This window comes from Solea senegalensis, linkage group LG2 (assembly GCF_019176455.1).
Source record: "Solea senegalensis isolate Sse05_10M linkage group LG2, IFAPA_SoseM_1, whole genome shotgun sequence".
In the NCBI taxonomy this organism is placed as follows: domain Eukaryota; kingdom Metazoa; phylum Chordata; class Actinopteri; order Pleuronectiformes; family Soleidae; genus Solea; species Solea senegalensis.
The window spans coordinates 19,140,922-19,153,282 of record NC_058022.1 but is presented as its reverse complement, the minus strand read 5'-3'; the positions used below and the strand labels follow the sequence as shown (position 1 = coordinate 19,153,282).

General features: G+C 42.2%; 1 protein-coding gene across 4 annotated transcripts in view; it reads left to right on the top strand.

Annotated features, from left to right (window-relative positions):
- Positions 1–4,318, top strand: part of dachd (dachshund d) — an 87,951-nt gene extending 83,633 nt beyond the window's left edge. For all 4 annotated transcript variants that reach the window (XM_044017305.1, XM_044017321.1, XM_044017297.1 and 1 more), the window contains exon 11: positions 2,640–4,318. In XM_044017305.1, the coding sequence (XP_043873240.1) occupies positions 2,640–2,677 (38 nt within the window). In that variant the 3' untranslated portion in view covers positions 2,678–4,318. The remainder of the gene's footprint in view (positions 1–2,639) is intronic.
- The last annotated feature ends 8,043 nt before the right edge of the window (positions 4,319–12,361 follow it).

Here is a 12,361-nt window from a genome sequence, read left to right as displayed (position 1 = left end):
CAAATGGCAAAAAATGATGTTGATAAATTACACGAGCAGAAGGGGGGAAAAAAACAAGCCTATCACTCGCATGAAAGCCGAGAGAAATGTGTGGGTATATTCACAACTCCAAACTCAGGGAGGCGAATGGAGAGAGAGTGGGAAAAAAAAAATAATGAGGGCATAATTTTAGAGAACTAATTATTTCTATTTGTCTTTTGTCACACTTCTCTAATTCTGCGATATTAACACAGTCTGTGTTTATTAATTGCTTTTACAGTGTTTTGAATCAGGTCCAAGTGGGAACGTGGCTCTTTTCACAGGCAGGCGAGTAGAGCGACTGGGACTGTACCTCGCCAGTTACTGCCTGGCAACGGTGCACATGCGAATATCTTCCCCCAGTATCTTCTCTGCTTGCCTGCCGCTTCGCACTCGATGTGTTCGGCAAGTTTACACGACCCTGTGCACAGAGATAAAGTTCTTTGTTGCAAGATTAAACATCAAAACAGTTAAAGTGAAATTAAAATTAAATGAATGAATGTCACTGAAGCAAAAAAGACTGTAATTAATGGATCCCTTAATTGTCTTCATAAAATATTTGCATGGGCATAATTTGCATAATTTACATGTATTAATTAATCTTTCAAAGGAATTTTATGCTGAGAGAAGCCAAAAATTCCCTTTGTTTTATTTAGCATCTAATGAAATATTTATTCTCTTTAATGAACTTTTCATCTTGATTTGAATATGAAAATACTAAAGTTTTAACATATTTTAATGAGCCGGCCTTTCACAAAACAGTGAATGAAGATGTCACGGATTTCTCTTGTCGTGTCCACAAAGTAGACGCTTTACAGTATTATCGCGCGCTGACGTGAAAATGGATTCGACGTGCGATTCAGTCATCAATCCTCCCTCCGCCGTCTTCCATGATAAATGTATTGTCTTGCAAGTGAAATGCTGCGAAATCTAACATCCTCTCCGCGGCTTATTAAGTATCGCCATAATCAGACTGTGTTTGTTTTCATTAACACCCCTTACAAAGTGGTCCAACTGTGAGGTGAGCGTGTGATGTGTCTGAGCACATGCGAGTGGCGTATCCCCGGCCTCCGCCGTCACCACGGCATCCGCGCTGTAATGACTTTTACACAGAACTCAGTAGTTGTTGCTTGAATAGAAGCAGCCGGAGTGCAATGCCTTTGAGACCGACGGCAGTGCCGGGTAATTAGTCTGTGTATTTGTACACCCCCCCTCTCCTCCACATACATATATATATATATATATATATATATATATGTGTACATACACACACACAAGCCTTTGTTGTTTCCACCTTGCAGTACATAAAATACAGGCAAAAGGGGAGAAAGACATAAGTGATTTAGATTATGGAGTCCTGGCAGAAAAAGAAGTTTAAATATTGGCTTGTAAAATAAGAAAAACAAAACTGTCTTTTATTGTCCTGTTGCTTCACTGTGTTCTCCCCACCTCTGAAGAACAGAGACCCTCACCGCGTCTCTGATGTCATACACCGCTCGTGTCATGTCCGACAACGTTTAGCGCCGCTAAATGTCTCTGCGTGCGCTTCTCTTCAGCGGTGAATTATTTAGGCGCACAGCCATGGAGAGGTGTGCTCCTTAAAGGCATTACTGTAGCATTCTCCGGCAGAGGAAATGTGAAGGTAATAAACGTCAAACATGCTCCTGAGCTGTGCCTAACAGATGCTTTTACCAGCTCAGCGGCGGTGCAGCGCTGCTCGCTCGGGCGAACACTCAGACAAGAGCGCTGCAAATGGACAAAGCTCGTTAGGTGTTAGGAGGTGTGTGGAGATAGCGTTGCGGAGGAATGTCTGCTGTTTTCAATAAACACTATTTCCATGCAGGAAATGTCACTCTGAGAGCACTTTACATCATGACTGCAGTAATATGTTCAAACAAGCGTATCAATAGAGATGTCTTAAACACTCGCAGTACGCTGATCGGTTACCTTATCGTGGCATAGCTGCTTTTACAGAGTGTGTTCAGCTGGTGATAAAATGTATGTATGCATGTAATAGTGTGATAACATTTGTACGTCCCGACTGATGCACTGAAAATCAGCTGAAATACAGAAGAGGGAGCAGTTTTGAATTTCACTATTAGGCTACACTTTAAATGACAGTACAGTAACAATGTGGTAATACACTATGACAATTACCCACTCTGTCTTTCTTATATAAACACATGTATTTTCATATGAACGTATTGCACTGATTTCCAACCTAGTGGTGACTATGAAAATACCATATTGTCTCCTTATTGCCGCACTATTATCATTGCTGTTAGAAATATGATGTTATTACTGAATGTAAGATGTTACCAAATATGAAGTAACATTTTATACATCCTTTTTTTGGTTCTAAATGTTGCTATTTCCAAAATGAAGCACAAGAAACTGCAGATGATTTTTAATCTTATCGCCACGGTTGCTAACTTAAGCTTATCCTTAAATGGTTTATGGAAACCATAGTAGTGTTGCTGAAATTTGAAAGCGCGGTGGCAATATTTCAAAAGTGAAGTTTTGTCAACGGCACGTTCTGATCGCTATGTTTGTTTGTGCGTTTGTTTGTGCGTCAGCTGTTGGCTAATCTTTGGCTCCTATGTGTGTGTCCTCTGTTGCAGATGGAAGACTCTTCCTGAAAACCACCGTGATGTACTGATAAGGCCGCGAGGAGCCGGAGGAAATCAAAATTTCAGAGAAAAAAAAAAAATGAGAGAGAAACAAAAAAAAAAGAAGTAGAACGAGAGAAAGAAAAGAAAACCCATGAAGATTCTCAAGAGCCCTTATCCAGGCTGATTATAATTGTGGAAAGACGTCAAGCTGCTTGTAGGAGTTCAGTGGAAATGCTGTGTTCACCCAAAACGCTGGAGGAGAGATTGTGTGTGAATGTAGACTAAGATCGTCACAGCGGCCAACGTGACATAGTTTGATGAGGCAAGTTTTGACATTAGCGGATTGGCCAACGTGAAGGATAAACGTATATATTGAGCACAGTAAAAACGTACCCGTGGTACACTGTTGGTAATAAACGCATACATTCACAGCACTGAAGATTTTTTATACTGTATCTCAGCCAGCGAGAAAAGCTTCGAAAAAGAAATTCGAAATGAAGTTTCCTGTTTTTGTTTTGATTCTTTTTGTATTTCCAATTGAATTTTGAGAAGCTAAAAATGACGCGTGGAGATGAAGCGCGTGGGGGGAAAAAAAAGAATGTGAATCCATCCACGCGTTCGTCAAAAGAGAAGACTGACGCTTTGATTTTAATGTTTTCTAAATTAGATGACAATACAATCAAGTTTCCTTTTTACCATTGTTGTACATACAAGATTGGATGATAATGATAGGAAAACTCCCTCTGTCGAACCCCAGTGGATTGATAAGGTATGTGTATATAACGTTAAGAGGTATTGTGTATGCAGTAGAGCTATTAGGCAAACAATACCACAATTTATATAAACCTACAGTTTTGTTCTATTTCTGAGCCATCATTCTTTCCTATAGCTGCCATTTTTGGTGAGAAAGCATGCAGGCATGTAAATGTTTGTCCTGGAATTATGATATTTAATAAATCCTATATTGTGCTGAACAAATACTAGGGTTGACTCACCCAAGCCCAGTTGGTTTTGAAAACATAACTTCTCAAACATTTCACTTTCAAAAATGAAGAAATGAATTTTTTTTTTTTTTGTTTGTTTTGCTGTTGATAGTACTGTAATCTTTGTAACAGAGGTAATATTTCTTGGAATTTACTGTACATTTGTCATGAGACACACTCGAAAAAATCGACACCTCTCCATACTTTTCAAAAAAAAAAAGACAAAAAAAAAAGGATGATCACGTGTTAAGAAACAATCAGTCGTGACACGGTGTTTCCAGATCTCCACGCCGTTTAATTACAAGGCTCGATTCCCTGTTGAGCCCACACACACACACACACACACACAGACTTTTTTAGAGTGTGTCACACGATATCCTGATGAGAAGAAAAACTCATAATAACTTCTAATTTTCTTGTTACTTTCCCTAAAGACTTTTGAAACACCTGTGTATATTCTCTAGACATGAGCTGATGTCAGTCGTTTAACTGCAAACCAGTTTAGACCTTATGTGTTACAATCAGGAGACGAGGAAGACGAGGAGGAGGAGGAGGAGGAGGAGGAGTGTCCCATGTTCACAATGTGTTTGTTCTTTTTGTTCTCTATGGAGTGTCTAGGTCTGTTGTCACTGATAACTTATATAGCTTCTCGAATCATCTCTTCATTGTATTTCAAATTCAAATAAAGTTAACATGTTGATGATACAGCTGTGAGTTTAACTGTCTCACTCCACCTCTTAACGTACGTCTCTGTTGGACGACGCTGCGTGGGGGGGCGGTGGCGGCAGACGACGTCCCTCGTGACGCCGACTTAACATTTCACACGCGGCCGCTAACACACAAACAAGGAGGTCATCACCAGTGAGACGGGCCGGCGAGTGATGGGGGGGCAGCTGGTCTTTCTCTGCAGACCAGAATCCTGGTGTGAACATGTTTGTTTTGGAGACTTTCACAATCAGCCCTCAGTTTTCTTTTTACTCATTTCTGTGTATTATACAAGGGCCTATAAATACACTGCAGGGAAATAAATGAGTACATTGTTCCTCCTGTTACACTGCAGTGAAACGTGTGTGTACACGTGCGTCATCAGTGATGAGAGTTCCTCGTGTAAGTCTTTCCTTCTCTTTCACCGTGTGTGTGTGTGTGTGTGTGTGTGTGTGTGGGGTAGTAGGAGGACATTTTGGACAACTTTGAAGTACTCGATTAAGACTTGAACTGGTTAGAATTAGGGTTAGGCATTTAGCTGTGATGGTTAAAGTTAGGGTAAGGGATTAGTGTTCTCACTGAGAATGCTGTACAAAATGTGTGTGTGTGTGTGTGTGTGTGTAACCCTTTAACACCAAACCCCTCGTAATGTCCATCTGGACTTATTTTAACCATAAAAACCTGTAACTAAGTGTTTTTGTCCATTTTTCCATAACAATGTCCCTTTACCTGGCAGTTATTTACAATTTACTGCGTGTTAAAAATACTGTTTCAACAATTTAAAATGAAGAAAACAAAAAAAAAAAACACTGCAGTTTGACAGATTTTGCATGTTAAATTTAGAATTGGAACGGTATGAATCATATATATGATAACATCTTTTAAGTTCTTGTCTCTCAATGTGTAAAAACAAGCCAAAAAATGGAAACTGTGTTCAAGTCTCTCCTCTCTGGTGACAAAGACGCTGATTGGCCGGCTTCCTGCAACAGCGCGTGTGAAATGACCGTAATGACCACACGTCACTGGCTTTGACGTGCAACTTCTCAGCTTTCACGAACCATTGGAATTTTTTCCGATAGCACGAATTACGGTAAAGTGGTACGTTTGGTGTTAAGGGGTTTTAATCCTGGGGAAATAAAAAAAAAAAAAAATGGTAAATGAGTGTGTGCTCAAGCTGACTGTAAAAAAATAATTACATATACTTTCAAGTGGCACTCGTGTATATCATGAAATGAGCTAAATTGAAAAAAAACAAACAGTTGTACATCATCATATTTATTTTTAAACACTGCAGTTTCAGGAGTTATTACATCATCTTTTTTTTTTTTTTGTAATATCAAATGCCCGTTTCATTTTCTTGCCTCGCGGTGATTATTTCCTCACTGTCGTTGAGTGACACTGTTTAAAAGACACAATAGTTTATCCGCTGGGATCATTTCACATACAGCACAGCTGTAACAGGTTCAGCTCACCAAACACATGTAAAATACAAAATCGACACAGGGAGACAAATTTCTCTCGTAAGCAATTCTGAGGGAAATGTGTTGACACAGCACGCTCGGCCCATTCCCACTCTGCATGCTTTTTAAAGCGCAGCCATAACACAGCCACAGACATGAATAATTGACTGATTGCTGCATAATTCAATGCTGCATTGTGAAATCTCAAGGCCTGATATATCCCAAGCTTTTTTTTTCTTCCTTTTATTAAAAAATTAGGCTCAGTTTGCAATCAACCTTGAAAGAAGTGTGCGACTCGCTGGGCAATCAATCATGAAACCGCGTTCGGACTCGCACACACACGACTGTCGCGGCTCGTCCTGCAAGCGGAAGCAAGAGAAACTCTGACATCACGTTCACTTTATCCATTTAATGACTCGCTCGTTCCCCCCTCTTCTCACCGCAGTGAGAGATTCACTCCACTCGTTGCCAATGAGCTCGTGAGACGTGAGCTGTTCACAGCTATTACTCCAGATATTCTGTTTATTTCTCTATCTGATGCCGCCCCCTGCGCTGGCATCTGAGAGAAAAAGGCCCTGCAGCTACATGTTTCATACCACTGCACATTTTGTAATAAATTCAATTCAGTACAAATATGACCATGAGGCACAAAGACTTTAAATACCAAATGTGCATTATAGCTGTGTTGTTGCATTTCACTTTCCACTGATTGCATATTCAGAGCAGTGTAGGCCGTGTGTGTGTGTGTGTGTGTGTGTGTGTGCGCGTTATTTACTTGGCATGTCGTGGACATGTGCTCACAGAGACATCGTCCACATGTGATTATTCCGCATGGTGCTGTCTCCTCACGTTGTGCTTGCTTGACCCTTTCGTTGTCCTGACGCTGTCAAGCGTCAAAGAGGAAAGTTTCCCACAAAGTGCAATGAAGTTGTATTTATACTTGGGCATGGTGTCAAATGCAAGCGTTAACCCCGACCCTGCTAATTCCTCGCTCGTCGTCGCAAGCGGGAGATGGCCATTTAGTGAAAACAGTGATTTTGCATGTCCCTTGATAAGTCAGTGGTGCCCTGAGTCTGTGGAGAGACATTAGGAAGGTGCAGGCTGATGGACTGAAAGATAGGACTAATGTCACCTAATCAGATAGACCATTATGTATTAGCGAAACTACAAAACAGTTTTATCTGACAAGGGCCAGGCCACATTACCTAAATTAACATTTTGCAAGCGTGAACATGGAAGACCACAGAGGCGAGGGGAGGGCTATAGGACTGCGGCCTGCGCTTAGACATTCGGCAGTAATTATTAATTTATGATTGTCTCTGGTCTTAATGAAAATGAAAGCCAGGAAAGAGAACAGGGAGGGATAATGTGGCGTGAAATTGAGTTTCATTTGTACAGGGGCCACCTTTTAACTTTGCGCTTCTTAGGCGGAAATGGAGCTGAGCTCCCCCACCCTCCCCCCCCATCCTCTCGCACCCTCTCTCACGCTCTCTCTCTAGAGAATGTATCTCAGTGTTATTTATTTATTTATTTTTTTATCACCATGCTCTTTCTTTTAGTCTTTCACTCAAAGCTTGTTCATATCCTCTGTCCCTTTTGTGATATTTGGGGCCAACACGCCCTTTAACATCTCCATTACTCGTGTAAGGCCTTTTCAAAATGACACAAGGCGCTTTGATGTCTGATAACTATGTCAACAAGTTTCCTTGAATGGAAATGTCTCGACTCGGTGCTTCTTTAATGTCAGTGAGGCGGCGCTGAAAAGAAAAGGTTTTGGCTCCGGGTTGGCATGAGGGCGGTCAGAAAGAAAGGTAGATTGATTTGTGTGGACTATAATATCCTGTTGACATAACATAAGGCAGGACATACTTCTGCTCATGTTTTGTTTTAATTGAATGTGCAATAAGGTGACAATTCAAAGCTTACACATAAGTATGTGTCCTCAAATGATCTGGTGAACATCTATCTTGGGTATCTGTGACCTTTTCTAGCATAAACACTGACCTTTAGGGCTATGATTATGGTCAGGTGAAGGTTTGGGTAAGGCAGTGTGTAGGGTGTCCTAGGGTTAGGGTTAGGTTTATGTGTGGTTAGGGTGACCGTCATCAGTCATCATTTAACCGCTTTATCCTCCACCAGAGGGTGCTGTGCCAATCTCAGCTACATCGGGTGATAGGCGGGGTACACCCTGGACAGTTTGCCAGTCCATCGCAGGGCCACACACAGATAGAGACAAACAACCATTGACTCTCACTCCTATGGTCAATTTAGAGTGTCCAATTCACCTAATCCCCACATTGCATGTTTTTGGACTGTGGGAGGAAGCCGGAGAACCCGGAGAGAACCCACGCACACACGGGGAGAACAAGCAAACTCCATGCAGAACCCGGGTCTTCTCGCTGCAAGGCGAGAGTGCTAACCACTACACCACCGTGTGGCCCGGTTAGGGTGACCGGATGAATCAAATTCTCTTTTCGCTCTGACTTTGTTCTCCACCTCTTAAGCCGCTTAATGTCCCAGTATGCTCAACATCAGGTGTGGCATATCAAAAATGCCTCTTGAATGAATGAGCTTGTAACGTGTTGAATTCTGCGTTATTAATTCCCATTTCCTCATCATTTTATACGTATTTTTTACGACTGTTTTTAAATGATACTAAAGGTCAGAGTTATATGACGGCTGTGTGAGGGCAACATAATTCAGCACAATGTAAAAAAAAAACTACTCGTGATTTCTTTCCACTCACTCCGCAGTAAACATCAGGAAAAGGTGAACTCAGATCAAATAACAAAAAAAATATAGAATTGTTTCATTATCAATTATTGAAATTGCTCTAATAATTAGAAGAAAAACAATAATAATGATAATTTTTTGAAATGAACTTTGCTCTTAGCAGCTAGTGTTTGTCAGGATACACCGGCACAATATTAGCTTGTGAAGTTGCCTCATATGTGAAGTGGGTTTTGTAAAATTACTCAGAGCCAGAGAATCCAAATCACCAGGGTTGGTTATATTAAGTCAATTACATTTTTACAATTGTGAGCGAGGGATGGTTAATTTAGTTTGACCCAGGAGCCTCCGACACTCCCCCAGATAGCAGATGGATGAGACAAGTGACCACAGGCGTGAGGATGTGTGTGTGTGTGTGTGTGTGTGTGAGCCCGTTGGATTAGTCTTCATTTGGGCTTCTGTCATAAGGGAGGGCAAGAATGAACACTGTGGCGGCACAAGGAAAACACAACGGGTCAGACAGACAAACACACACACACACACACACAGCGTGTGCTATTAACCCCCCGCCCCCCCTTCAGCTCATCAACTTTATTTTGCAATCTTCCCTCAGAACCATTAGAATACCCTGAAGAAATGACTTTCCAATTAAAGGGGATCTACAAGGAGAAGGTTTTTCTTTTTCTTTTTTTTTTTTATCTCTGACTCCTGGAGTTCTTTATTCCAATAATTTAAATTGGAATTGATTTTTCAATTTACCCGCTGACTGATACGGACACAGAGCACAGGGCCAAATAGAGCTATGAATGTTCCCAGAATATTTGTCACGACGACACATGTAGATTTTCTGTGTGGGAAAATCCTGGTGTTTTTGCAACGATTATTCAGGTGCATCAGGTCTTTATCACTGACTTTACGTCATCGTTCCTTACCAGGGTTCCACTTATTAACCCAAGGCACATTTCTTTTCTTTCTTTTTTTTTTTTTATTGAATACAAACAAGGCTCTGTGTATAATTGTAGTACATAATGTAATAATAATAATAAAGAGACTGTTTAAGTGTTTATGAGGATTCCTGTTCTCACAGCCGTCACTCAGGCCAAACTTCCCTATCACACAGGATTCCCACATGTTCTCAGAGCAGGAGGAAACAGTAGTCAGTCCCAGACAGGGAGCCTGAGCCTCACGTGTTTGACAAACTGTACCTATGAACTCTGCAACAACAGCAGTTCCAGCTGCGTCCTAATGAGCATTTATTACATCTCTACTACAGCGAGCGCGTCGCCGAGGCAGCTTCAAAGCCAACCGGATTCATCCCGGCCTGGTTTACAGATGCGTCTGGAAATCCGAGGCTGTTCTTTTGTGGACGAATGGCTCTGTCTTTTGCTCCTGACAGCTGCGCGGGCTTGTTGTTCACTCTCTCCTGAGTTGTTTTAATAAAGTTGTGCTGCAGGAGTAGTGAGAGAAGATTAATGGACGCACAGGAAGTGTGGCAGTTGTGAGAGGATGCAGGACAGAGCGGGCCAGCAGCCATCTGTTCCCTCTCCTTTACAGCTCTCTTAATGGAGAAGCAAACCAAACAACATGGATCTGAGCCCTGCAGACAGACACACACACACAAATGCACACACACACACACACACGCGTGCACACACCTCAGCTGCACACACCTAAACACAAAACATCACTTTATGTGACAGAGATGAGAGCTAGGCTTTTGTCATTGTATTCCCTTGTTGAAAGTGTGTGTGTGTGTGTGTGTGTTCTTTTTTTTTCTACCTTTCAGCTAAATAAAGTTGGGTGTGAGCCACGGCTGTGAGATTTAGATGAAAGACACAGCCTGGATGGAACGTGATTAAGAGATATGTTCTTGAGGCAAAACAGGACTTGGCATTTGCTGAGACAAAACCTAATCAAATTAAAGCAAAACACGGCCATTGTTGTGGAGTGTATCCTCCGCTCGTGTCACGTTTGAAATGAAACACAGTAAAGCAGATACGGGCTTGTGTCTGCGCTGCATCGCCACCACCACCGTGGTTTTACTCCGATTTACACACAGGCACTGACTAATGATGGTGGTGCCCAATGATGCCTGAAGCACTTTATAGAGCTGTCTGGGTTATAAAAAATGTTTACTATGATGGAGCTGAACGCCTCACTGAAGGAGTATTATTGTTTACAAGTTATTGTTTTAGATTAATTCACTCAGCTGAATTGTTAAATTCTTCATGGAACAGGCAAGGCCTCCTCCACTCGGCTCCTCTGTCAGTAAGGATTTGCTGTGAGGTCCCACTCTTAACTGCTGCTCCATATTTATTATTAGCCAGTAATGAAATCCAAAGTCCGACTGTTTCTCATTTTGTTTATTTCGAACGTACACAGACGGTGTCACGTTAAATGACAAGATGCCTCGTCTTCCTCTTTCTCTCAGTGAAGACATCTGTACGACATGATGAAGTTTCCTCTCTGAGTATCAATCCTGTAATTGAGCTCAGGGAGAGGAGACGTGATGTGCACACAGAGGGGGTGGAAGCCCTCTCTCACTCTTCTCTCCATCTTCCCTTCTCTCTGTCTCTCTTATGCACACAGGTTAACTGTGTCTGGCCCCCACCACTCGCCCAGCCCACCCTCATCCGCACACCACTCCTCCACTCTTCCTCTTTATACCTGCTATTTACATTAAATTTGTCAGTCAGCTCTCCCTCTCTCTCTCTCTTTTTAGATGCACATCATCTCAAATGAGTGCATTAGCATTAGCCGCCACAATATCTCTCACTGTTCAGGATGCACTGCACTACACAGCCTCAGCCGAGGGGAAGTGGAATCTCATAATCGTGTCTCCGCGAGCTTTTCACAGCGCTACATCCTGAGTGAGACAGCGGCCTGGAGCTATGATGTCTTTACTCATGTCTCTTTATCTGCCGTGTACTGTCGCGCTCCTATTCTGCTCTTAAGATACCGTAGATCATGAGGAAACTGAAGTGAGACTGGATTAAATATTAACACAAGCCGACATAGGCCCCGCCGGAGTGCCTACGCCACTTCACGTGACACAATTAAAAAACATTCCCACATGCACCGAGCGGAACATGCTCCTTTACGGGACCGAAAATAAATCTTACAGTAATCTATGTAGAACCAAGAAAAGAGGAGGCCACGGTTTCCACTTAGCTGAGTAGGAGAGTTGGGAGAGAGAGAGAGAGAGAGAGAGAGCGATGAGGGCCTTACATTATTTATACGCACTAATGGTAGTCGACTCTGTGTGCGCGAATCAGCAACAGAACAATCTGCTAAAATAGACACAGCTGTAATCAAGGCCATACATTTCCTCCTTTTCTCCCAGCCTCCGCTAACTGTGGGGTCAATTGGAGTCAGCTTAGTAGCATTTGAATCTCTTGCAGTAGATTATCTCCTTTTAATGGAGACAAAAGACAATGTGGGAGCAGACTGCCATTGCCAAAGGAAAAGATTACCTCTGTAAAGCGATCCCGGCTGAAAATGTGTACAAAGAGGGAATACCTCACGCAGTTTCTGCCGCGCCGAAAACACCGCTGTCGTTCACCTACCTGGAGATAAAAACAACGGCACATGTGCTTCACTTGGTTTTTGTCTGCAAAAGGAACCTATTAGTCTCATTGTGCAGCCCCAAAGCTAAGCATCACACCCGCTGCTACATCCACACACATGTGCCTCTCATTTCCTATAGCAGTCTGGGAGTATCCTTCAACATCCCATTGTAAAGTTTACCAGGGGAGAGATTCTCTGTATTAAAGTGCCCAGAGAGAAACGCTAAATGATGTAAACGCAGGCAGCTGCTTGTTTCTAACACCGTACAGTAGACAAAGAGGCCCAG